This window comes from Urocampus carinirostris, chromosome 20 (genome assembly GCF_059441175.1).
Source record: "Urocampus carinirostris isolate Australia breed hairy pipefish chromosome 20, RoL_Ucar_1.0, whole genome shotgun sequence".
Taxonomy (NCBI): Eukaryota; Metazoa; Chordata; class Actinopteri; order Syngnathiformes; family Syngnathidae; genus Urocampus; species Urocampus carinirostris.
In genome coordinates, this window is record NC_142368.1 from 1,479,799 (window position 1) to 1,507,321 (window position 27,523).

Here is a 27,523-nt window from a genome sequence, read left to right on the forward strand (position 1 = left end):
ACTCATTTGGGCCACTTGTATCCGGGATCGTGTTCTTTTGGTCATAACCCAAAGTTCATGACCATAGGTGAGGGTAGGAACGTAGATCGATCGGTAGATCGAGAGCTTTGCCTTTCAGCTCAGCTCCCTCTTCACCACGACGGACCGGTAGAGGGTCCGATAAAAAATAATTTGACGACAAAATCACAATAAGCACTGGTGAGAAGGTCTGCGGGCATCCTAGCTGCCCTTAGGGGGCACCTTGGGACCCGCGGACACCACGTTGGAGACCCCCGAGTCACGCCAATCGGATCTAGAAGATTTGATCGAGCTGCCAGGTGGGACTACTTTAAGTCACGTAGCCACGTCAAAGACGCAAAACATACAGGCACATGTGCGTCAAATGAAAACACGCAATTTTTGCAAAATACATGCACATCAAAGAGACAGTGTACGGGATTTCTTAATCGTTCAATGTAACATTTCCAACAACGTCAATTTTTGGAATCTATAAGCAGGCGTAGTAATAGTTTGGTTTGCAATGTCTACCAGTTTGATTAGCGTGGCTCAAATATTTCAGTACATCACTTCTCCACTTGATGGCACAGATTCAACACACTGTTCCTTTAATTCAGCTATATCAAACTGAGTAAGGAAAAGTACATAGCTCTTTGGAGCTTACCTTTGATTCATTAGCAAAGTCTGCAGAAACCTGATCGTCATTCCTGTCGATATGTGCTTAAAGAGGGAATCCTCCGAAAAGTCTGTTTCTTATTCAAAAAATGTAAAAGTCACAAGACATCTTTTGAAGTGCATACATTTAGTTTTCAAAATTGCTGATGACCTGACTGTGAACGGTAGCAAAATTACAGTCAGGATGCTTATTCTGAGTTACAGTAGTGGGGAAAAACAAAAAAAAAATGCTACGCATAATTGGCTGCAAATTAGTAATTGTATATCAATTGAACCGATGAACATTAGGGCTACACTTAAACAGGGTTGGGTAGGCTTACTTTAACTTGATTACTTTCAATGACTTTTGGATGACTCCAATACCAAATATGCTAATAAAAGACAAAAGAAGCTAAATATGATAAAATGATGACTCAGAACACGCGGTAAGCTTTCATTCCTGGCTTTGATCTCTGGCAAAACATAAAATGCGACAGAAACAAAATGAAAATCAATCCAAACAGCTTGCCAACATCATTTTTGCCTTTCCATGTATTCCGTTCCTCCCCAAGCCTGCACAAAATGTAGTCATTTTATTCATATTTAGTTTCCTTTTGTCTTTCATTAGCATATTTGGTATTGGAGTCATCCAAAAGTAATTGAAGGTAATCAAGTTAAAGTATAAAGCACAAGGAATAAAAACGTGTATTATATTTTCCTGGTGTCTTGCATGAGATTGCTCTTTTATTACTGATAAAATAAAATGATTGCCAGGGTTAAATGACAAATTCCCCTGTCAAACGAAAACTGAATTCAATTGAAATTTTCTTGATAGTGCACATTTAAATTGATCCCTGAAAATATCTGAAGTTTCGGACTTTGTGAAAGCGGCCAAACTATGACTAGATTGTATAAGGTAAAAAATGTCCCACAGACTAAATAAGAAGCAAACTTGTTGAACAAAAAGCGGCTGATGTGCGTATCTCGAAAAGAAATGTCTTACGTGAGTGACGTGGGGAGGAAGGCGATGGCCGATAAAGTTGTCTTTGTGTTTTGTCCTTAAAAAAAACAAAAGAAACTGCGTGTTCTTCTGTCCTAATGGAAGCAATTAGCCGAATTGTGCCACCTGATGGAAGAAACCAGGTAAGCGCTGCTCTTGTTTTGGGTGCCGGTCATTCTTCGTTCGTTGCTTTTTAGGGGGGCGCTAGCGCACATTACTAACCTTCGTTGAATTTTCATTGCCAAATGCGATTACACTCGTGTAACATTACAAATAAAAAATTAAAACAGGCAGGTTTTGACTTGTTTTTTCCAATTTAATCTTACACTAGCTTGGTAGCTTAGCCGCTACCTTGGTAGCTTAGCCGCTAGCCCGGTAGCTTTGCTGCCATGTCATCAGTTTGCTGCTTGCTAGGTAGCTTAGCCATTAGCTCTTTAGCTTAGCCGCTAGCTCGGTTCGTAGCTCGGTAGCTTAGCAGCTTACCCTGCAGTTGGCACGGCAGTTTATCTGTTGGCTTAGTAGCATGGCTGCTAGCCTTAACTTTGCTGCTAGGTCAGCAGTTTGCTACTCGCGAGGTAGCTAAGCCATTAGCTCTGTAGCTTAGCCGCTAGCTCGGCAGTTTAGCTGTTGGCTTTGTAGCATGGCTGCTATTCCAGTAGCTTAGCGGCTAGCCGGTTACTTAGCAGCTAGCTTAGCCGCCATCTCGTTCACTTTGCTGCTATCACGGAAGCTAGCTGCCAGCTCAGTTGCTGACCCACTAGCTTGGCAGCTTAGCTGCTATCCCTGGAGCTTAGCCACTAGCTCAGTGGCTTAGCCGCTAGCTCAATCATTAGCTCGTGGCCTATTCAAGTCATTTATTTGTATAGCCCTTAATCACAAGATGACTCAAAGGGCTGTACAGACAATACACAGACATCATCAACATGAAGAATAAAATGAGCAATATGAACTAAAAAAAAATAAAAGAGTCACAATAAAAAGGAAAATATGTGGCAGCTATAGCTAACTCAGCAGTTTGGCTGCTAGTTCTGTAGCTTAGCCAGCTCATACACATAGCCACTAGGTTATTAGATTAGCTAGTAGCTCAGCAGATAGTTTGGGAGCTTAGCAGCTAGCTCAGTAGCTTAACCCCTAGCTAAGTCACGAGCTCGGTAGCTTAGCAGCTAGCTCAGCAGCTACCTCGGCAGTTTAGCTGCTAGTTCTGTAGCACAGCCACCAGCTTGATCACTTAGCCGTGAGCTCAGTAGATTAGCTACTAGCTCAGCAGATAGCTCTGGAGTTGAGCCGCTAGCTCTGTAACTTAGCTGCTAGCTCGGTTGGTAGCATGCCAATTTAGCTGCTAGCTCGGTAGCTTAGCTACTACCCTAGTAAGCTCAATAGCTTAGCCACCAGCTTGGTCACTTAACTGCTAGCCCTGTAATTAGTCATCATTCAGAGGAGTATTTACAGACCCTGCTCATGGAGAAGAATCTGCTGGTTATTATTTTCATTTATGTAACTTTATAACAAAGGCACCAGCAGCTGCTAGCTCGCAAGCAACCTGCCGGCTTCTATAGCTAGCTGCTAGCTCGGGAGCTAACTGCTAGCTCTGTCAGTAGCTATCAATCAGAGCAGCACATACACACGCTGCTCATGTGAACATGGAGAGAAAAATGTCAAACTCTGCCGGTAATTATTTTCATTTTTGTTTCGTTACATCAGTGTTATCGCATCTGCAATAACCCAAAGATATTAAGCAGCTAGCTAGCTGGCCGACAGTTTCCAATTAGTGTTTGACGAGCGGTGGCAATTCCTTTTTAAGCGTTACTTAGGTAGGATTCAGGCGGTGTGCGATTTTCTTCCCCATCCATTTTTAATACAGTGCCCTGGTTCACTGTACATTATTACAAAAAAAAAACCTTGAACATGAAACGTTTTGGGCACTAGTGGTTCGCTAATTTCCTGAGAAATGGGTTTCATTTCATCAATCACTCGACAAGATAGAAAAAAAATAAACACGTAGGCCTGCATGTGGGACGTCCCAGAAAGACATTATTTACATTTGCCAAACAAGCACAAAATGGCAAGCGAATCCTTCTCAAAGCCTTTGCGTCGAAGAAAAAAAAAGGAATGTTGTCCGTTTACCTGCCTGTACACATTTTTTCTCATCCACACTTTACAGCCATTTCTTTTCTGAGAACGTTGGCATCTTGAACATTTTATGAATGATGTTGAACATTCAGCGGGTTTGTATTGTGATTTCCTGAGGTTTGAAGGGCTGGCGACCGAAAGGCCTCGCTTCCGGCACGAGAAAATAGTCCGAGAGGTAGACTAGACAGACGAGAGTCCGAGTTGTGGAGAGACGGCTGGCGTGCCGTCAAAGGTAAAAAGCCGCAGATACAAACTGTGCTGGTTTCTGTCCACTGAGGTTCCTCCTTGTGCTGCATGTGACACAGTTAAAAACATGATCCCCCCCCAGTCCCAGAAGCTGCTGCTAGGCCTTAGCACCATGTGAAGGATTTAGTGAGGAGCTCCCACATTCCCTAAGAGAATTCTATAGGAGTAGCACCTCTGCGTTTAAGACAACTTTAGTGTCGCCGAAAAAAATCTTATAAAACCAACCGATAGAAACATTTTTTTCGTCAACACTGGCACAAACTGCGCACCTCTACAACCAAGGAGAGACTTTGTCAAACCGAGTATCGTTAAATACAAAAAAAGAACCACGACAACACCAAACGAGACAAAAGCGAGTGGTCTCGATCAGGGGTCCTTGAGCGGCTGCTCACCGGTCGTACATTTTTCCGTCATTTCCTGGCAGAAATCCACGGTTACCGTCTGATGACTGCAATTATGCCCGTTCGAGCTGGAATCCGAGCTCAGGCATTGGCCGTCTTCTCCGTTGGCCAGCGAATGGCTCTCTGAAGGGCGGGCGGAAGCCAGAGTGTTACTGTCAGGCATGGTGGAGTCCAAAAAGGCAGCGCGATGGAAGTTGCTGCTACTAGTGCAGGTGTTGTGTGGTAGTCCGGAAGAAGGTGGCTTGGGCTGGCGATGCCCGGTGTTGGCGTCAGCAGGACGTAGCACCGGGCAAGACCGGTGCAAAGACTGAATCTGCTCAGGGCTCAGCTGGACTTCCCTGCACACCTCCTGGGACAGGCATGAGAAGTTCTCCCACAGTTCCCCCATACAAGCCTTGAGCTGGTTCCTCTCCGTGAGCAGCTTCTCCTTCTCACATACCTACAGTTGTAAACGTGCACAGAACATATTCCATGATTGTTCCAAGATTATTCAGTCAGCGGCAGGATTTGTCGTCATGTATCGGCCCCGGCTTACCAGTTTGCGGATCTCGCATTCCAGGTTCAAGATGCAGTCCAGCTTTCTTTTGCGGCAGCGTTGGGCGGCGATGCGATTCTTACTCCTTCTTCTCACGTCGTGAATGAACTCCAGCTGCTCCGAGCTCAGTTTGTGCGTTTTCACCAATGTTTGGAAGTCGTTCCGTGGAAGATTTATGATTTGATCGACGGGGAAAGGAAGCTTCACCTGAAAATTCACAAACAGAGATGAAGAGCATTAAGAGTTTATTTGGTCCTTATTTTCTATGTGCTATGCTACTTTTTGACTGATTGCCAATCGGTCTTAGTGGTTGGCCATATATTCCAGGGGGGGAAAAAAACTCACCTCTGGCCTGCGTTCTTCTTGTGTGACGCAGGACTCGCTGTCTCCCTCCGAAAAGGAACCAGACTCGTCACTGGAATTGATGCTGTAGGACTGCTCACATTTGATCTTGGCTTGTCTCCGGTTGAAAGCACGTTCCTGCTGCTCCACGTTGAGGCAGCGGGCCAGGCCGGAGCAAGGTGAGGAAGAGAACTCAAACTGAGGCAGGCTGCACGGAGAACCGCCGCTGCCGTCCTCTGCGTACGAGTAGGAAGAACAGGAGCTGGAGGTCCTGGTGCGCGTCTCACAGGGTGGCGAGCGTGGGCAAACTTTAATCGGAAGCGGGCAGCTGGTGTTGGCCCGTGGGCGGCACGGCACTTGGGGCTCAGTGGACACAGGGCCAGGGGAGTAGGCCTGAGAGGTGGGAAGAGACTGACTCCCTCCCGGAAAGGTTCCCTTCGATGTGTGCTCGCAAAGCTCCATCTCAAAGGGGGCGCAACCTGGGTAGGAATGCGCCGGGTTTCCCGCGTGATTGCGGGCTCCTGAGGAAAAGATCACACTTCGTCGATCCAGCTCAATTTCCTGCTTGCAGATGGCGTCACAGGACGCAGACTTGAGGGCCAGACCTGCGGCAAAACTGGCGTTGCTCCCTGGGGACATGAAGGACAAGCTCAGTTCTCCGGCAAAGTCTTGTGATGATATGAGATCTCCCTGAGAGTCAACTTTGTCCTGGGGATAGTCGAGTCTGCTGGTTAATAGCTGCCGGGGGCTGTCCGGACCTTTTTTTAATAATGATCGGACGCAGGACGCCGACTCAGCTGCCCCTAATATTTCCGTAGACACGGGATGATCCATCTCCATGGCCGACACGCCATCTTCCTCGCCGAAATCACGTAAATCCCCCCAGACGCCTAACGAGGCAGCCTCTTCCTCTGCCGGCGGCTCGACCTTGATCTGCGCCAAAGGCGACGTGATAGCACCGGCGACTGGCCCTCCGTCTGTGCTCTCTTTTATTTCATGAGGAAAACCCGAGGTCCTCAAGGTGTTGGCTTGCTTGTCGCAAGCCCACTGGTACTTCCTGTACTTGGGGCATCGAGGCAGGTCTGATCCCCTGCGTCGATCCGAGTCCAAAGTGCCGTCCACGAAGCTGCCTCGGGCGGTCTTGGCTGGCGCGTCGTCCTCTGTGATGCAGCGATCATCAGCAGGCTCCGTCCCCGGGGAAGGGGTCCACAGTGCCTCGGACCGCCTGCTTTCGTCCTCGGAGTCGACACTCTCGCCCTCGCTCCGCAGCTGCGCTTCCAGAAAACGAAAGCAGGAGTCCTCCAGGTTGTGCATGCGCAAAAATTGGGCACAGCGGATAACCTCTTGAATGTTCTCCTTGCTGAGTAACAGCTTGGCCGTGTAGGCAAACTGCAACAATGGCACAAATCCTCTGACCGTAACCTGCAAAAAAAAAAAAAAAAAAAAAGCAGGCAGATTTTCATAAAGACTGTATTAAACACCCCTCGTTTACTTTTTCTCAGAAACTGGTTTCCACTTTATGGACAAATAATGGATTGCTTGAGGTCCAGACACCACCAAGAAATGTAGTCTGTCTTTTGTCATCAGTTTAGTGTTTTGTCTTTTTCAACCATGGCTTATTTTGAGCAGTACTTGTTCCTTGTTCCTTCTGGAAAGTGTCTTCTCCACTTGACACCACTTTTTTTTCCTCAAGTCTTGTTTTTCTGGAGGCGGAGCGTCAATGACACAATGCGTGTCCTCGGGTCAAGCGTCTGCGGCTTAAAGCTTACGAGCCTAATGGTGTGTAAGACACCAGATTATGTCTGTTGTGGCCGTTGATGCTCGTTCCCCCTGAGAGGCCTTTCCGCTCCCACCTCGAAGCGCTTCATTAGCTAAAGCTCAGTGGCCAGGACTTGGCTTCAACTCAATTAACTCTTTAGTGGGATAGTAGATTTTGTCAAGAAGAATAGCACATTTGAATATGGCTGTTTCAAGTCCCTTAAATCTATTTAATCGTCTTTTGTCCGTCAGTATGCCGCTTGTGTCGCTACTAGACGTCAAGGCAGGAGCTGCCTGCCGCTAGCGAGTCGTTGGGGGAGTGGCTGTTTGTGTCCGAGTATAACCCTTCGAGTGAGGGCTGAGGCTTTGGCTTGACTCCCACAAGTGCAGTGGCCAGAGCAGCTAAATTGCAAACCATCAAAGCAGACCAGCCAGCCAGCTAAGATTCCCTTGACGCCTACACTGCACGGATGCTCATTGCGCACCAATAGCTAGCTCGCCGCAAACCTCTCGACTTCAATCAAACCGTGGGCCAGGGGGCGTCGGCTGACCCGCTGCAGCCGAGCAAGGGAGCGTATTTATAGTAAGCCCCAATAAGGACCAGATCTCGGCATAGCGACGCCTCTATTTTCAGGTAGCGTCATCAGCTGCCATCTGCAGGTTGAGATCTTGTGTGCCCTTGCTGCACACATGCCAGGATAAAACAACCGCTAGCCACAGCAGCCCGACCACAAGCTAACAAGAAACCAATCACACTGACTTTGTATTTGCAGAACAGTATTCGTTCGGCTCCATATTTGGTCGTTTGGATCCCTTAACCACTATGGTTGTAGGTAATGTTCCCTCTAAGCTGCGTGTGTGCGTAATTGCGCACTACCCAGAGCTTTTCCGCGCACAAGAAAATCTAGCCAGCTCACAAAAATCAGGGCTCCAAATTGCTCATTAAAAAGCGAATAAAGTTACAGTGCATGAAGGTAAAAATACACGGGTTCCCCTGACGCTGTGTTCTAAGTGCGGTATTTTGAAGTCAATGTCGAAGTACAACGAAGTGGAGTAAAGTCAGGAGAGTTTTTTGAGAACCGGCTTCTTCGGCTCAGCTCACTAAAGATAACCGGCTCTTTCGGGTCCTAAACGGCTTTTCAGGTTGTTTTTGCTTCTTTAATCCCTACGCGACCAAATATGATTGTGCACAAAATGTCTTAAAGGAAGGGGGGTAAATAGAACAAAAAAAGTAGTGAAAAGCTGAGAAAAAATGAAGAGAAAAAGGGAAAAAAAGAGCTGGAAAAATTCAGAAATTCAGAAGAAAAGAAAGAAGCAATTAAAGGGAAAAAGGTAATAGAGAACAAAAAAGCAAGAAAAAAGTAACAGCTAGGAAAAAATAAACACAATGAGATTTTTTTAAAAAGGATTTTTTTAAAAAAGGAGAAAAAACAGGGAAAAAGAGGAAGAAGTTTGTGTTACATTCAAATAATTTCCAATGATATCAAGTGAATCTTGTTGCCAACATTGTACTTCCACTAAAAAATGTAACTAAATACAGTTCTGTATCATGCAACCGACTCAATAAGCCACAAAAATGTTCGTATTATGCGACAAAAGATACCAGGAATAAAAGAAATGGAAATCTTGTGAAAGAATTGTAAAAACAAATGACGTTTGTAGTCAATTCATTCAAAAGAGAAAAATAATTTTGCATTTCCGGAAACTCAGCAAAATGTAACGTGATGTCAAGTTTTGGACATGTTTGATTATGAGTTAGTTGCCACACTTGGGATTGCCGTTGCTCACTGTTGTTTCAAGCGTTGCTCACCGACTTAGAGTGAACGCTCAGACCCGTAAGGAAAATGACAGGGAACATTGACTAGGAACTATCCTACGTTCCTTGTTTCTTTGTTTATCAAAGTCCTAATGGTAGGAACGCCTTGACAACTGGGCTGAGTGATAGTTGCACGAAAATGCTTTCTCGGTGTTAGGGAAAAAACGATATTACAAATGTAGCATTTTACCGCTACATGGACAACTCGAACTACTCCGACAGCGAATGCAATATAACCCCTGTAATTGTACAGAGCGATTGCACGTTTATTTGCTGGAGCGGAGCAGTAAAGCAGCGCATTAATAGACGTACACACGGAGGATTAAATCGGACGCTGTCTGGTAATCGGCTCACGGTGCAGTTGAGAGGCAGACAGTCAGGAGGCCGTGAACTCACGTCTACAATGTTTACAAGCAGCCCAACTGCTTTAGTCATCGCAATCTTTTTTTCACTTCATGCTCCCGTGACAAGACAGTTCCAGAACTGGGACGTCCTCGCCTCGTCTCACTTTAAAGTGGTTTCAGGCAACATTCAACGTCAGATTTGTCACAAGCAATGTTCACACAAAGTGGGTGAGCAACGCTTGAAACAACAGTGAGCAACCATAATCCCAAGTGTGGCAAGATAATTCATGATCAAACATGTTCAAAACTTGACATAAAGTTACATTTTGCTGAGTTTCCAGCAATGCAAAATTATTTTTCTCTTTTGAATGACTTTAACTCATGTACTATTGCAAAAGTTGTACAGCCTACAAACGTCTTTCACAAGATATCCATTTCTTTTTATTTCCTGATATCTTTTGTCGCATAATATTAACATTTTTGGGGGCTTATTGAATCGATTGTAAGATACAGAACTGTACTTCATCACATTTTTGAGTGGAAGTACAATGTTGGCAACAAGATTCACTTGATATCATTGGAAATTATTTGAATGCAACACAAACTTTTTATTCTGTGTTTTTTCTACTTGTGTTTATTTTTTCTGTTACTGCTACTTTTTTCTTTTTGTTCTCTATTTACCTTTTTCCTACATTTCTTTCTTTTCTAATTTTTCTGGCTTTTTTCTCAATTTTTCCTTCCTTTTTTCTCTTTCTTTTGTTTTTTCTCAGCTTTTCACTACTTTTCATTTTGGTATTTTTTTCCTTTTTTCTTCTATTCCCCCCTTCCTTGAAGTCATTTTGTGCATAATTTTACATCATATTTGGCCATATTGGGATTAAAGAAGCAAAAACAACCTAAAGAGCCGTTTAGGACCCGAAAGAGCCGGGTCCTTTTAGTGAGCCGAGCCGAAGAAGCCGGTTCTCGACAAACTCTACTAACTTGACTCAACTTGGTTCTACTTCGACTCGACTTCAAAATACCGCATTTAGGACACAACGTCAGGGGGACCCGTGTATTTTGACCTTCATGCACTGTCACTTTGACTTAAGTCGCTTCTTAATTAGTAATTTTGAGCCCTCATTTTTGTTTGCTGGCAAAATTTTCTTGTGCGCTGAAAATGTGCGAGCAGTGCGCAATTACTGTTTGGCTGCACAAAAGAGTTGCTATATCAAAAAAATACAACGGACAAAGCATGAAACAGAATCAGCTGCCACTCACACGCAGACGCACCGAGCCAACAGCACAAGATAAAGCGTGAGGGACTCACCTGCTGGGGAAGGCTGATTGTGAAGCCATCTTCCGGCCGGCCCACCAGCACCTGCAGGAAATACTCGCTGCAGGCGGCGAGCACGGCGCGATGGCCGCGAAACTCCTCGCCCTCCACCAGGACGCTCACGTCGCATAGAATGTCCTGCTGGCGCTGACGGTTGAGGGATCCGAGGACGTTGCTGCAATGGACCGTCGACTCATACACGTACATGGGCGCTCGGGGCTCCTCGTCCGCCGACATTCCGCCGCTGGCAATCTGGAAGAAGAGCGGATTGGACTCGATAAGAACCAAAGTTAAACTGATTGGACGTTTAGCTTCTCCGAACTCGTCTACTAAGATGTTTTGCTTGATAGAGCGTGGTCCCACAACAAACACCTTGCAAATACACATCAATGAATCAATAACTTGCTAAAACAGGGGTAGGGAAGCTATGGCTCGGGAGCCACATATGGCTCTTTTCATGAGTACGTATGGCTCCGAAATAAAATGCAACTATTGCACATCTCTCTGTGGCGTTCCAAAGTCAAGTGATTTCATCCCAATTTTGGTCCATAGACAGCCGAAGCGACTTCATGCAGAAGTTGGATAAGAAACCATTTCAACTGATGAATAAAAACGCTGGCAAGGCACTTCCTTCTCTCTCTCCCGCTCAGTGCAGTGAATATGGCGATATGCTTATGGTTTGCAGTTATTTGTGACATTTTTACAAAATAACTTTGCATGCACTTAGTTTTGAAACCGTTATTAAGGACATATTTCATGGAAAAAAATGGCCTCAACTCTCTTTTCTGAAGGTGGAAGACAAAATGTAAATGGTATATTGACATTGATTTGGGACACAGGATTTGGCATTATTATCGTTTCATACATTTGATGAAATCATCAAATGACACACAGTGAAATAAAATGCGCCGAAGAATTAGCTTTTGTCTAGAGAGCGTGTTTGGCAGTTTTTTAAATTTTGTATGTAAATATAGGATGTGGCGCTCTCAATTTCTTTTCAAAACATTTTTTGCTTTTATGGCTCTTTGGGACAAAAAGGTTCCTGACCCCTTTGCTAAAATATGCTGCTATAATATTGTAATTTTTAACAGGCAACTTGTCACAATTCAGCCATGCTTGGACCCTTTGGAGCAAAGACGGGTTTCTTTCTCTTTGATGTAATATTGGACACTGCGCAAGCAAATGGACTTCCAGGTGCAAGGGATGAGGTGAGATTGTTTGATTAAATGATGGTTACCGTATTTTCCGCACTATAAGGCGCACCTAAAAGCCTTTATTTTTTTCAAAAGCTGACCATGCGCCTTATAATACAGTGCGCCTTATTTATGGATCAATATTAAATCGCAAAGTTTTCCAACTAACTTGCAGCCGCCGACTCGATTTTCCCCCGAACGCCAAGTAGTACGTGGTGTATGCTGGGATTTATTTACCGGCGTTTCATTGGCTAACCAATGTGTCAATCATCATTTGAATCGATCACTATTGGCTAAAAATATTCGGAGGTCAAGGGGCGGATACTTTTTATCATTTAGAGGCTGGCATTGGCTTAAACGGCAAAACAAAGCCTGCAATTGGCCGAAAAAGATGAATGTGTATTGCACGTGGCTGACGGCATAGAGAAAGCATTTTTTTCTATTCTGTATTTGTAAATATTTTATTCTCCTGGATTTACTACCCTCACGTTTCAGACTGAACTCAATGTTTCTGTGATAAGCGGTGCATATAACGGATGGAATGGAGTGTCTATTTTTAAATTGAACTCAATTCCAAGTGTTTATTGTCATATGCACAGTAAAGTTGCGAGCGAAAAAGAAAATAGAAACTAAGGAATGGTTGGCATTTCTTGAATCCCAAGACTTTAACCTTCCGAATGATATTTGGAAGGATGCATTTGAGTGACATAGTACAGACACCGCATCCGCACGTGTTCTCGACACGTATTTGCGTCTTTGCAAGCTTTCGGAATGTTAAGGGGGTAAGAAGTTGGACTGAACTATCTGACTGTTTTGTCCACGTTCCCATTGTAGCGCTTTATAATCCGGTGCATCTTATGTATGTCAAAAATAGGACCAAAAACTATTTTTTCGGGGTGCGCCCTATAACCCGGTGCGCCTTATAGTGCGGAAAATACGGTAAATGGCATTTTAGGGTGTCTTTGAGCATAATCACGTCAGAAAATAACCAGTTGAGAAAAATCATGCTTTTTTTTCCAGAAGCACTGTTAAAACAAAGACCTAAAGCAGAGAAGGCTTCAATTTTCAGCCTGCATTCTTTTGCCCGAGAAGTCGCGCACACCGCGGATACTATGACCACCATTTGCCCAAATCACTCGAGTCACTAAGATGCTGGCTGCAAAGGTTACCTCAGACAGGTGTACTTGCAGATCCAGTCATGGCAATATTCCCTTTTCGTTCGGTGAAACGGTCGCTAGCGGCGCAGCCTACGAGGGCGGCCGTCTCGCGCGTGCGTTTGCATGACGGCACGGCCGGCGGATTATTTTCAGCCCCTGCTGGTTTAAATGCAGCTCGCATGAATCATGACTTCCCACATAGTAGTAGGTCAGTCATCCGGTCGGCCGGGTGAGTCATGTTGCTGCCGTCTTATATGGTAACGTTGCTCATGTGATCCCTACGGAGGGTTATCTATAGACTGCGCTCGGCGTTTCGAATATCTGCCCGGCGTTACTTGTCAAATTCAACGCTCTGTCAACAAAGCCCACCCACTGCTCATTGGATTAAGGACAGAGGGTCATGCTTTGAACTTAAATTAAGACGATTCATATTTTCACTTTGCTTTCCTGCTTCCTTGGTTTTTGGGCGTGCTTTTGGTTGACGGATTTAACTTCTCAAGTATGAAAGCAATATTGGCTGGATAACACAAAGCATGTATATTGTGATGTCTTAGGACAAATACCAGCATTTGTGAAACAAGAGTAATGCAAGAATAACGAGTAGAAACGACTTAATAGCCATCTGTAAGGTCAAAGCCGACCTCAGAAGGCTGGCGTCCTTCAACATCTGCAAAAAGCTCCTGCAAATGTTCTACGAGACTGTTGTGGCAAGCGCCCTCTTCTATGCGGCACAGCGCCAAGAAGAAGGATGCCTCTGTTGTGGGCACAGAGCTGGACAGCCTGACAACTGGAGCTGAGAGACGGGCACTGAAAAAGCTGCGGTCAATCGTGGACAATTCATCACATCAACTACACAGCATCATCTCCAAACGGAAGAACACCTTCAGTGACAGACTGCTATCGCGGTCTTGTTCCACGGACAGACTGAGGAGATCATTTCTTCCTCATGCCATGAGGCTCTTTAACTCCACCCGGGGGAGTAAAAGCCCACATCAAACCCCAACCCCACATTTGCATATTACCCTATTTTTATGACGGTGTGTATTTTATGTAGCACTATTTAAATACTCTATATCAACACGTTACATTGGGTATTTCTGTATTATATTCCTTTAACTTTATTATTGTTTTATTTTCAACACAAGGATACTGCTGGAAGTGTGAATTTCCCTACAGGGATGAATAAAGTATCTATCCATCTGTCTTATCTTAATGTACTTAAAAATATGCTCCTCCCATAAATGGACACCAATCGGGACCACTCTTTTCAATGGGATTGTACTCTTAAGATTTAGCGGCTCAGGAGGTAGAGCGCTCGTCTTGGGATCAAGAGATCGCAGTCGGAATCCCGGCTCCTCCGAGTTACATGTGGAAGTGTCCTTGGGTAAGACACTGAACCCCTAATGCCCCCAATAAGCAGGTTAGCGCCTTACATGGCTGCACGGCCGCTATTGGGAAATGTGAAGCACACTGTAAAGCGCTTTGGGAAGTCTTGACTTGAAAAGCGCTATATAAATCATTTCATTTCATTTGTCAATTTTACCTGTCTGCAGTCGAGTGGTGATGAGTCAGCGGGCCGACAGTACCGGTTGGCTTTTCTTTTGAAAAGGACACGGGTCGGATTGACACTTGGCGGCAAGGAATGTCATGACACTGACAGTGAGGACTATTGAGCTCGTAAAGTCAACATCACACCGTGACGGATTTCAGGGATTTAGTTGGTAGTTAGCGACATACTGGCGGAATACACAGAAGTAGCCAGGATTGCCCGTCTGCCTGGACTTGAATGTCCGCAGGCAATTTCTCGTTGCCGATCTCATTGACAACAAAAGCTTTCTTGTTTGAACACAACTTGACCGCTCAACAATGCACAATGGCAGAATTTAGCCTTGTGGCGTAAACCATTTTTGAGCTTCTTTGTTAACATTTGTTTGGACCCAAAAATTGGGGTGCTTATCTGATTTTGGGAAGGGATAAAACACAAGCAGTAGCGCCGGGCTATCAATCCAAATCAATATATATTGCAAAGGGCACATAATCAGGTTTCGAAAAAAAATATGGTAATAATAAGAGGCCCGCCCATGTCTTGGACCCCAACAATGTTCTCTCTAAGCTGCGCGCGTGCGCAATTCTCAGCGCACAAGAAAATCTAGCCGGCGCACAAAAATCAGGGCTCGAAATTGCAAATTAAGAAGCGACTTAAGTCAAAGTTACAGTGCATGAAGGTAAAAATACAAGGGTTCCCCTGACGTTGTGTTCTAAATGCGGTATTTTTAAATCAATGTCGAAGTAAAACGAAGTTGAGTAAAGTCAGTAGAGTTTTTCGAGCTTGGCTCACTAAAGAGAAACAGCTCTTTTGGGTCCCAAACGGCTCTTTAGGTTGTTTTTGCTTCTTTCAACCTTACACGACCAAATATGATGTAAAATTGTGCAAAAAATGACTTCAAGGAAGCGGGGGAAGTAGAACAAAAAAGAAAAATATACCAAAATGAAAAAGTAGTGAAAAGCTGAGAAAAAATAAACAAAAGGAAGAGAAAAAAAGAAGGAAAAATTCAGAAAAGGCCAGAAAAAAAGAAAAGAAAGAAACAAAGTAAAAAAAAAAAATAGAGAACAAAAGGAAAAAAGTAACAGCTAGGAAAAATAAACACAATATGATTTGTTTAAAGGAATTAAAAAAACAGAGAAAAAAATGTGAATTAATACAGTTTTGTATCATGCAACCGACTCAATAAGCCCCCAAAAATGTTAGTATTATGCAACAAAAGATACCGGGAAAAAAAAGAAATGAAAATCTTGTGAAATAATTGTAAAAATAAATGATGTTTGTAGGCAATCGTACATGAGTCAATTTATTCAAAAGTGAAGAATAATTTTGCATTGGCGGAAACTAAGCAAAATGTAACTTGATGTCAAGTTTTGGACATGTTTGATAATGAATTATCTTGCCACACTTGGGATTATGGTTGCTCACTGTTGTTTCAAGCGTTGCTCACCAAATTTGTGTGAACGCTCAGACCCCTGGAAAATGACAGGGAACATTGGACCCCAGGAACATCCTGAGACTCAAAGAGTCTGCTCGGGTGCTCATAACGCGCAGATGACGATGCAATTGCTCTCGCGTGAGTCGCTTTTTGAGAGCCTTTGTTTGAGCAAGTCGCACCGGAAACAATAACGCCTGTTGTTCCATCCCACGCAGCCAGGGGGCGCATACAAGAGAGCAAAAAGGGACAAACTACCCGACTGTTGTGGAAGGGGAGGAGCTCGAAAGGTTCAGCCGGTTCAGTCAACGAGTGACCGAGTCTTCGGGGCGCATTCCGAGGCGCCGACTCATTCTCCCGCCCGACATCTCGGCGGTGGGGGGATTCCCACAATTTGCGGGGCTGCTCTCTACTCGCGCGTCGACATTTCCAGACCGCTCTTTGAGGAATTGGGGGGAGGGGCTTAAGAGGGTGTTCAAGTATGCTGCTTGCAGGAAAAAGAAGGGGAGGTCAGCGTGGCGTCGTCACTTGCCCCCCTGTTGCCTTGGAACAAAAACACACTGAGGGTTCAGAAAGGAACTTTGTGACGGCATGGGATGAAAATCCCACAACATTCAAACAAACTACCACTCCAACATGCAGCTATGACCAATAATCCCTGTCATTTTCCTTAGGGGTTCTGAGCGTTTACACAAAGTCGGTGAGCAACGCTTGAAACAACAGTGAGCAACCAAAATCCCAAGTGAGGCAAGATAATGACCGTATTTTCCGCACTATAAGGCGCACCGGGTTATAGGGCGCACCCCGGAAAAATAGTTTTTGGTCCTATATCTTCCATACATAAGGCGCACCGGATTACAAGGCGCTACAATGGGAACGTGGACAAAACAGTCAGATGGTTCAGTCCAACTTCTTACCCCCTTAACATTCCCAAAGCTTGCAAAGAAGCAAATACGTGTCGAGAACACGTGCGGATGCGGTGTCCGTACGATGTCACTCAAACGCATCGTTCCGAATATCATTCGGAAGGTTAAAGTCTTGGGATTCAAGAAATGCCAACCATTCCTTAGTTTCTATTTTCTTTTTCGCTCGCAACTTTACTGTGCATATGACAATAAACACTTGGAATTGAGTTGAATTCTAAAAAAGACCCATCACAGAAACATCAAGATCACTCTGAAACAAGATAGTGGGAAAATATATAGCCGGAGTAGCTCACCGAAGTCGTTGCGTTCAATAATAATGTGCAACCGTGGTCCTCTTATATCCGTGAGTGTAGTCAATCCAGGAGAGTAAAATATTTACAAATACAGAATGGTAAATCATGTTTACTCTATGCCGTAGACAACCAAACTTGCTATTCACATTCATCTTTTTCGGCCAATCGCAGGCTTTGTTTCGCCCCTTTAGCCTATGCGAACCTGTAAATGATAAAAAGGATCCGCCCCCTTTACCTCCGAATAACTTTATCCAATAGTGATCGATTCAAATGATGATTGACACATTGGCTGGGAAATGAAACGTCGGCATATGTATCCCAGCATACACCGCGGACCACATCGCCTACGAGGAAAAATCTAGTCGGCGGCTGCTTGCCTTAGTTGCGAGACCTTGCGACTTAATATTGATCCATATATAAGGCGCACTGTATAATAAGGCGCATGGTCAGCTTTTGAAAAAAATAAAGGCTTTTAGGTGCGCCTTATAGTGCGGAAAATACGGTAATTATCAAACATGTCCAAAACTTCCGGCAATGCAAAATTGTTTTTCTCTTTTGAATGAATTGACTCATGAACTATTGCAAAGGTTGTACGGCCTACAAACGTCGTTTGTTCTTACAACAATCCTTTTACAAGATCTCCATTTCTTTTTTTTCCTGATATATTTTGTCGCATAATACGAACATTTTGGGGGACTTATTGACTCGGTTGCGAGATACAGAACAGTTTTTTTTTTTACTTTTTTAAAAATTCCTTTAAAAAAATCTCATTGTGTTTATTTTTTCCAAGCTGTTACTTTTTTCTTTTTGTTCTCTATTTACTTTTTTCCTACGTTTCTTTTTCTTTTTTTCTGGCTTTTTTCTAAATGTTTCCTTCTTTTTTTTCTCTTCCTTTTGTTTCTTTTTTTCTCAGCTTTTCACTACTTTTTCATTTTGGTATTTTTTTCTTTTTTGTTCTATTCCCCATTCATTTAAGTCATTTTGTACATAATTTTACATAATATTTGGCCATGTTGGGATTAAAGAAGCAAAAACAACCCGAAGAGCCGTTTAGGACACAAAACACGGCTCCTTTTAGTGAGCCGAGCCGAAGAAGCCGGTTCTCGACAAACGCTACTAACTTTACTCAACTTCGTTCTACTTCAAAATATTGCATTTAAGACACAATGTCAGGGGAACCCCTGTGTATTTTGACCTTCATGCACTGTAACTTTGACTTATTCCGCTTCTTAATTAGCAATCTTGAGCCCTGATTTTTGTGCGCTGGCTCGATTTTCTTGTGCGCTGAGAATGTGCGCACCTTAGAGGGAACACTGGCTATGCCATTGATAGTTTGCTCCTCATCCAACCTGTGCCATTGCTGTTGGCTTTGCTCGTCGCTTGTGCTATGCCAGTGAGCAAATATTTGAATTAGTGTGACCCCCCCCCCCACCCCACACCTCCCCTTCCGTTTTGGCCATATCTTGGTTCCTGCACTTAGAGCCAGGCACTAGAAACTCCAGCTTTGGTCTCAATCGATATGCTGGTTAAAAGCCGACTCCTTCCTTGGTGAACTTCTGCCAGAGCTATTCAATACTGTGCATTCCCCCAAAGACATAACCGGGGGCAGGACACCTTCCCGTGGTGTCCTGCGAAGGTCTCACTCCCAGGGGAGCCTTACGAATCCAACTCGATCCACTCGGACTCGCTCTCTCTTTCTTTCTTGGTCCTCTCTCCTTCTTTGTCTCTCCTTTTCTCTCTTCCCCCTTTACACTCTTGTCTCTCATTTTCTCTATCCCTCTCTTTCCTACTCTCTCCCCACTTCTCTCACTCTCTTTTCCCCTTTTTTTGCATTTTACTCTGTCTGTCTGTCTTTCTCTCTGTCCCTCCCTTTCTCTTTCTTCTACTCTCCTCTCTCTGTTCTTCTTAGGGCGGGCGACTTCGAGAGCAACCCTGGCCCCCGGTCCAAATGCTAGTGGTGCTTTCGAACCGTTCGCTGCGACCACACCCCAATCACCTGTACTACCTGCCCACGGGGCTTCCATGAATCATGCACCGGCCTGTCCGAACGTACCGAGGACTTCAGAGGCTTCGTCTGCTTGGTTTGCTTGGGTCACACCCCGTCAGGCCTGGCGGCACAGGACCGTCGCAGCCCCCTCTCCTTCGGAGAACTACGGAGCCCCCCACGAGCGAGTCTAGCGCTACTAAGGATTACCTTAGGCGCCTTGAGTGACTCAACAACAACAACATAACCGGGGAGTGCCGTTTGGAAAGAAATGAAGCTCACCATTGAGTGATGGGGTGCCTGAAGACACCGTCATTGGAGCAGGAAGCCTCGGAGCTGCAGTCTCAGGATTGGAAGTGGCCTGGAAGAAGAGAAGTCAGAATTTCAAATATTCCAGAGTCAAGCAAAGAACCAAACAGAACAATATATCTTGAGGCTCCCTGGACGATAACCGATGCAGTTTGTTTATAAAAAGCTTGAGGGTTGACTGGAATTGTTCGGTTTTCCTGCCTTTGAATAAAGCCATTGTAAAGTTCCCGATGACTACCTAAAAACTACAGTTAATAGTCACAAAAGTATTGAGGAACTCAATAGATACCCATGTCTATCCTAGCCTATTATAGCACCCAAACTTTGTCCAACGCTACCTCGGCTAGCTCCAACTTCAGGACATAAAAAACTATGAAGGAATCAACTCATGAGCTTCAAGTTAATTACTTAAGAAGTTCGTTTACTGAGTCATAATCATCTCAGCAAATATCATCTCCATATGGGAGCTCCTCCGAATAGAAACAGAAGAAACACACGCTCGTCAGCTGGAAATTGTGAACATCGAGGAGTTCGACACGTTGCCTTCTTGCCTTTATAGTCACGACCAATGTTCCCTGTCATTTTCCTTACGGGTCTGAGCGTTCACACAAAGTCGGTGAGCAACGCTTGAAACGACAGTGAGCAACGGCAATCCCAAGTGTGGCAACTAAATCATTATCAAACATGTCCAAAACTTGACATCAGTTTCCGGCAATGCAAAATTATTTTTCGCTTTTGAATGAATTGACTACAAACGTCATTTGTTTTTACAATTCTTTCACAAGATTTCCATTTCTTTTATTCCTGGTATCTTTTGTCGCAAAAATACTACCATTTTTGGGGGCTTATTTAGTCGGTAGCACGATACACAACTGTATTTAATTACATTTTTTGAGTGGAAGTACAATGTTGGCAACAAGATTCACTTGATATCATTGGAAATTATTTGAAAGCAACACAAACTTTTTCCTCTTTTTCCCTGTTTTTTTCTCCTTTTTTTTTTTAAATTCCTTTTTAAAAAAAATCTCATTGTGTTTATTTTCCCTAGCTGTTACTTTTTTGTTCTCTATTACCTTGTTTCCCTTTTATTTGCTTCTTTCTTTTCTTCTAAATTTCAGAATTTTTCCTGCTCTTTTTTTCTCTTTTTCTCTCCTTTTGTTCCGTTTTTTTCTCAGCTTTCACTACTTTTTCATTTTGGTATTTTTTTTCTTTTTTGTTCTATTTCCCCCCCTTTCCTTTAAGTCATTTTGTGCACAATTTTACATATTTGGTTGTGAAGGGATTAAAGAAGTAAAAACAACCTGAAGAGCCTTTTGGGAACCAAAAGAGCCAGTTCTTTTTAGTGAGCCGAGCCAAAAAAGCCGGTTCTGGAAAAACTCTACTGACTTTACTCAACTTCGTTCGACTTCGTCCTTGACATCAAAATACCGCATTTAGAACACAGTGTCGGGGGAACCCGTGTATTTTTAACTTCATGCACTGTAACTTTGACTTAGTTCGCTTCTTAATGAGCAATTTGGAGCCCTGATTTTTGTGAGCCGGCTAGATTTTCTTGTGCGCGGAAAAGCTCTGGGCGGTGCGCAATTGCGCACCCACGCAGCCTAGAGGGAAGATTGGTCATGACATTTCTCATTTGAATGCACTTTGGTGTGTGTGACGCAAAAGGAAATGCCACTTCCCACCGACTTCCTATGCAGGTGCACGCTTGTACGTTTGTGAACCTGAGGACCGGTTGATGAAGAGTGGTAAGGATGTCTCCTGGACGCCTCCTTAGAGAGAAGTTCCGGGCTTGCCCCATTGAAAGGAAGCCCCCGGGACAACCCAGGACACGCTAGAGCAGGGGTGTCAAACTCATTTGAACTCGAGGGCCACACGATTGACATTCTGTCGGGGGCCGGACTAGTAGATTCAAGAGAAAGAAAAAGAGAGATCAAGAAATAAGAGAAAGAGGGAGGGAAAAGGAGAGAGGGCGGGACAAAGAAAGAAAAAGAAGAGAGAGGGTGAGAGTGTGAGAAACAAAAGATAAAAAGTCGTGAGAGAGGGGGAAAAGAAAGGGAGAGGAAGAAAGAAATCCAAAGAGAAATAGAAAGACAGGAGGAGAGAAAAGAGAAAAGAAAGCGCAAAGGGTAGGAAGAGAAAAAGAGAAGAGAGAGAAAAGGAAAAAAAGGAAGTTAGAGCAAAAGAGGTTAAAAGACACAAGTGAAAGAGACAGAGTGGAAGAAAAGGGGTTGAAAAGAAAGTGAGAGAGAGAGAGAGAGAAATAAAAACATGTAACGTGTCTTTGTTTGAGGCACCTGGCTTTGGCAACATCAAGTTGACATATTTCAACCTGCAGCTTGTTTTTCCCTTGCGCTTCTCTGAGTGTTGTCTCACGGGCTGGAATCAATCCCTTAGCGGGCCCGTTCTGGCCCGCGGGCCACCTGTTTGACACCTGTGCGCTAGAGAGATGATAGAGCAGGGGTCTCCAACTTGGTGTTCGCGGGCACCAGAGTGCCGCCTAAGAACAGTGAAGGTGTGTGTGGACCTGTTCCGAAAATGGCACACCAGTGCTGGGTCATTGTTATTTCTAGTAGAACAAAAGTGCTGGTTGACTGAGTTTATTTAACCGTATTTCCATTAACTTTGTAATAACATGTTTTTATTTTAGAAATGCGTGTCAAACTGGGTGCTCTTTGCGCTAACTAGGTTGTTGGTGATGAGTGGAGAGGTGTTTTAAAAGGATATTGGGATGTTTGGACGTGTTCTATGATACGGCAGGGGTAAACCAGTGAAAGCTTTCGGGCCCTGCTGTTCAAGAGTGTGTTGCGTCACCCTGACCCGAGCGACATGGCCGCTTTCTTGTGTCCCGTTTCATCTGGAGGGACGAAAGCATGACCGACTTAGGTGCCTAACTTGTTTGGGTGTTTGGCCAATTGGGTTGGCCATGGTCCCAAAATATTTGTGTGTGTTTTTTGCTATTTTTTTCCCTTTTTTAATTTCTTTGTTATTGTATGTGTTTGTCTTGCTGTTGGTCACCCCTCTTGAGGGATATGACCAAGGTAGGTAGGTAGGGATAGATAGATGTCTTGATGTCTAGATAGATGGATAGATGTCTAGATAGATAGATAGATGTCTAGATAGATAGATGTCTACATAGATAGATGTGTTGTGTAGATAGATAAATAGATAGATAGATGTCTAAATAGATGTCTAGATAGATCGATGTCTAGATAGATGTCTAGATAGATCGATGTCTAGATAGATAGATAGATGTCTAGATAGATCGATGTCTAGATAGATAGATAGATGGATGTCTAGATAGATAGTAGTCTACATAGATAGATGTGTTGTGTAGATAGATAAATAGATAGATAGATGTCTAAATAGATGTCTAGATAGATCGATGTCTAGATAGATGTCTAGATAGATCGATGTCTAGATAGATAGATAGATAGATAGATAGATAGATGGATAGATGTCTAGATAGATAGATCGATGTCTAGATAGATAGATAGATGGATGTCTAGATAGATAGTAGTCTACATAGATAGATGTGTTGTGTAGATAGATGTCTAGATAGATAGATGTCTAGATAGATGTCTAGATAGATCGATGTCTAGATAGATGTCTAGATAGATCGATGTCTAGATAGATAGATAGATGTCTAGATAGATAGATAGATGTCTAGATAGATAGATGTCTAGATAGATAAATAGATGTCTAGATAGATAGATAGATGTCCAGATAGATGTCTAGATAGATAGATAGATGGATAGGATAGTCACAAAAAGTAGCTTTTGGATTAAATAAGGGTTGGAGACCCCTACTCTAGAATGTTCTGGGTTTGCTTCAGGATTTTGTCGGATTGACTGGATGAAGTGGCTGGGGACAGGGAGGACAGAGTTCCTTCCTGAGGTTGCTGACCTTCCATAAGTGGATGGATAGATAATGAGAGCCTGTTGTATGCTCAGTGTTCCCCCAGTTTTTTTTCCATTTAAGACCTTTTCAAGACCACATTCTATGAAATTTTAAAGCAATCTTGCACCTATTCCTTTGCTGTCTGGTAATCCTGGAAGGGGGATACCACATGTGCGGTCCCTTCTCATGGTTTCTTCATTTGCCTCATGTTGAGGTTTTTTGAGTTTTTCCTTGCCCTCATGTTGGTTCCAGATCAGGGGATGGTGTCATAATAGTCTGTGTAATAACCTGTGAAGCCCTTTGAGACTCTTTGTGATTAAGGGCGTCACAAATAAAAATGACTTGACTTGACCTGTTCGGGCTTAGAGGACTTTAAAGCCCTGCGCCGAGGGAGCGGGAAAGGTATTTCGTACCCGGCACCTCAGCCTTACTTTGCAGTTCTCAAATGTAAGACTTTTTCAAGTTTTTGATACCTTGGGAGAACCCTGAGGCAGCCTCTGGGTCTAGGCAATGTTTAAAATCGCGAAAAACTGCAAGTCAGTCAAGGTGGGCCGGCCCAAGCCCAGACCCCTATGCGGGATTCTTTGGGAAAACAGAGCAACTTGCAAACCCGACTGGGGTTTTTGCTCAGCGCCGACTTCCCTCTTACTTTGTGAGCATGAACGGGAAAGATTTCAGCAAGGTCCGCCGAAAGTAGCCACTGGAACTGGTCTGACGAAGCGCAAAGTCCTCGGGGGTGACGTCAAGAATTGTCTTTCAGCGGCGCTGTTCAGTCCACAGCCCAGTTTGGCGGCGGTCCAGGCCCGCATTCCTTTGTGCTGACACAAGAGCGCTTCACAACTCGGCTCGCGTTTGTTTTCGTCCCTGTTGCTTTTTCATTCAGCTTCGATTCTTTTGAGGACCGGGTTCTGATCTTTGCATGAAAACATGGATGGCAGGGGGGAAAAAGGGAGAACAAAGGCTGGTTGTTGGATGGGGAGGCAAGGAGTCTTGTTGACCTCTGGCGTTGATGCTTCGATTCGATCCCCCCCCTCAATGGTGGCCGAGGCGTGGTTGCGTCACGAGGGGTGGGATCGATCGGCTGGAGTAAACACACTCCGGCAGCACAACGTGCGGTCCAAAAGGCTGACAGCCAACACGCCCCAAAACGGATGCGGTCCGGCTCGCCTTTTCCTTCCCGCGTTCGAGACCCACAAGTTGAAGGCTAATCGGGTCGCCAAGCGGATAACCGCAAAGCCCCTCCACCCCCCTTTGCAAAGTACCAAAACCCCTTGTTCAACCCTCTAAAACCGAATCGCGGTTCCATTTTAGTAAAGATGCAAAACAATGAAATATAGAAAAAAGCAGATCGAGGTCCGAGTAGCACAAAGAAAACAGCAACTCACCGTTTTCTTCTCGATCGTTTCCCGTGCAAGTTCTCTCACATGATCGTTCGAGCGAAAGGACAGAAAATGTCTTTTTCTTCTTGTGCTCCTCGTCCACAACGCGATCCGATTCGGCGAGGGTACACAAAAAAACAAACCCGATTTGGTTCTAGTGTAGTTCTTGCCGTACATTGGCGGCGGTTCCGCTGAGCTCGTCGCAGTCCAATGGAGCGCTTCTCGTCCGCCGCCGCATTGTTGACAGCAGCCGCCGACGTCACTCGCCGTCGTTCATTCACAACATCGTCGGTTACAACAATGGCGCCTGTCGGGAGGGCGTCCGTACTTCTATGGGGCGGGGTGGCGCGTCGACGGAGTCGCCATCTTGAAGGTGGCAAGGCAGGGGGCGTTCCAGGAAAAGCGACAGGGGTGGCCTGGCAATCAAATTGGAAAGAAATACTGCATTCCTGGAGCAATCCAAATAAATGGCTTACATTTATGCATGGGGATAACCAGCCCGTTTTTGAAGGGGTGCTCGAGCGCCCCAAATTCAACCTAGGCACCCCCAAATATAACATTTCAAAACTCTCCTTTAAAGGACAGGATCTATCTACTCAAGGCCAACACATCAACCTTCCTTTTAGTCATCATCCTTCCGATCTCCGCTTTCTTCCACTCAGTCGCTTTACTTTCACATCCTCTCACATTTAGTGACCCTATAACTAGGGTTTGCGAGACCTTTCGGCCTCAAATATGATGGAAGAACGCTAGATAAAAATGAAAAAAGTTCAACAAAACTCCGTGAAAAGTGTTTTTTTCCTGATGTGACTGTGAACAACAGAGCGCCAGAAACACTTCACTGCCTTGAAATGATTCAGTCCATTTGATTCCTAGCACCACTCTGGCCCCCCTTCACACTCCTATTTCACTCGGTTAGCGTCACTTGCGGCATAGCAGGGGAGTCCCTGGTGTTTTACCCTGAGGGTATGTTATACAGTGGTTATGTTGAACAATTATTTTACCACCCAATACTGTACAAAACAGCCTTATTTTTCTCTCATTCTTCTGATTTTTCACCATCTCTTTCTCTTTTTATCTCAATTTTTTATGTATCTTTCTTTTTTTGTCTCTTTCTCTCCTCCCCCCTCTTTCTATTGTGCTTTCTCTATTTTTCTCACTTTCTCCCTTTTTATGTCTCTCTTACTTGGTCTCCCTTCTTCTCTTTCTTTTCATCTGCTCTCTCCTTATTTCTTCTTTCTCTAAAACCTACTAGTCCGGCCCCCGTGAGTTTTTCCTTTCTAGTATGTGGCCCCCAGCGCAAATGAGTTCGACACCCCTGTTGTATTCGATTGAACGTGGCCTTGGCCATCAAGATGGCGGCGCGCACGAGTGCCGCAGCTAATGGCTCCTCAGTTACTTTTACAAATACCCCGGAGTGCCATGGCTAATTGTGTTGCGTACAATGCTTCACAACGTTGATATAAATGGCAATATATATATATATATATATATATATATATAAATCTAATCTGTTTCCAACTGCCCTTGAGCAAACCACACTGTTCTTTGAGAGCCATAATATGGTTTAGACTTTCTTTCGGAATGCCAAAATCGGCCCCGTCTCATCCAGACCCTAGCTTCGGCGGCCCCCAAGAAAATTGAGTGTGACACCCCTGGTCTAGAAAGTGCACAGGGTTGGGTAGGGTTACTTTAAGTGGATTACTTTCAATGACTTTTGGATGACTCCAATACCAAATATGCTCATAAAAAACAAAAGAAACTAAATATGAATAAAATGACTCAATTTTGTGCAGGCTGAGGGAGTAACAGAATACATGGAACGGCAAAAATGATGTTTGGATTGATTTTCATTTTGTTTCTGTCACATTTTGTTAGTTTTGCCGGAGATCAAAGCCAGGAGAGAAAGCTTACCACGTGTTGTGAGTCATCATTTTATTCCTATTGAGTTTCTTTTGTCTTTTATTAGCATATTTGGTATTGAAGTAATCCAAAAGTCATTGAAAGTAATCCAGTTCAAGTAACCCTACCCAACCCTGAAAGTGCATCAGAAGGCAAATCATGTTTCGTTTTTGACAATAGCCGATCCCCTATACATGTCGTTTGCATCAAGTGTTCCAATAGCCTTTAGGTGGAGATTCTCCCTCAGAGGTTACGTCAGAATCTCAAGTTCCACTTGATTCTGATTCGGAACCAAAACAGCCATTTTTCTCACACGGCGCCATATATTTCAACAATGACAGGCCCGAGAGACGAGAAAACGAGGGTGACCTCAATTCTGTCCGCTTGGAGATGACTTCATCTCCATGTGCCTATAGCCAACCTATTTATGTCATCCAGTTTCCATGGCAACCTTGCAATAGTAACATTCTTGAAAAGCGCAGTCGGAAAAGGGGGTGGGGGGTTGTTTATCGGAATTTTCCGAGCTTACAAAACAGAGCCCATTTGATTATTTGAATACAATGAACTTGAGCTGGGTACTAAAACCGGGCCACGGGTTCCAATTTGTAAGATGGAGGGTGCGGTGGGATTACAAAATTGAGGGCAACCCACCTTCAGTACCGCGTATTTCCACTAGGTGATGCACTTCACACATTGCGCCATTCTGACACACTCCTACAAATAAACAGGGTTGGGAGGATTACTTTGAAAATGTAATCTGATACAGTTACCCGTTGAAAAATGTAATCCGTAACGTAATTCGAACACTATAATCAGGGTTGGATAGGGTTACTTGAACTGGATTACTTTCAATGACTTTTGGATTACTCCAATACCAAATATGCTAATAAAAGACAAAATAAACTAAATATGGATAAAATGACTTCATTTTGTGCAGGCTTGGAATACGTGGAACGGCAAAAATGAT

The 27,523-nt window shown here is 44.1% G+C and overlaps 1 protein-coding gene and 1 long non-coding RNA gene across 3 annotated transcripts; one reads left to right on the plus strand and one right to left on the minus strand.

The window, feature by feature from the left end:
* The first annotated feature begins 1,664 nt into the window (after positions 1-1,664).
* Positions 1,665-14,006, plus strand: LOC148345946 (uncharacterized). Its single transcript, XR_015848333.1, has 3 exons — positions 1,665-1,794; positions 11,630-11,746; positions 12,752-14,006. It is a non-coding gene; the product is annotated as an uncharacterized LOC148345946 (long non-coding RNA).
* bach2b (BACH transcriptional regulator 2b) lies at positions 3,480-25,020 on the minus strand. 2 transcript variants are annotated; one of them, XM_088325569.1, is made up of 6 exons: positions 24,661-25,020; positions 19,352-19,430; positions 10,533-10,790; positions 5,309-6,727; positions 4,964-5,170; positions 3,480-4,867 (listed from the first exon to the last, which is right to left on the minus strand). In XM_088325569.1, exons 2-6 carry the CDS (start codon positions 19,352-19,354, stop codon positions 4,394-4,396), a joined length of 2,361 nt encoding a protein of 786 aa, XP_088181695.1. In that variant the 5' UTR covers positions 19,355-19,430; positions 24,661-25,020; the 3' UTR covers positions 3,480-4,393. The 2 variants fall into 2 exon arrangements, with proteins under 2 accessions (XP_088181695.1, XP_088181696.1); XM_088325570.1 differs by lacking the exon at positions 24,661-25,020 and adding an exon at positions 23,925-23,964.
* Positions 25,021-27,523: the final 2,503 nt, after the last annotated feature.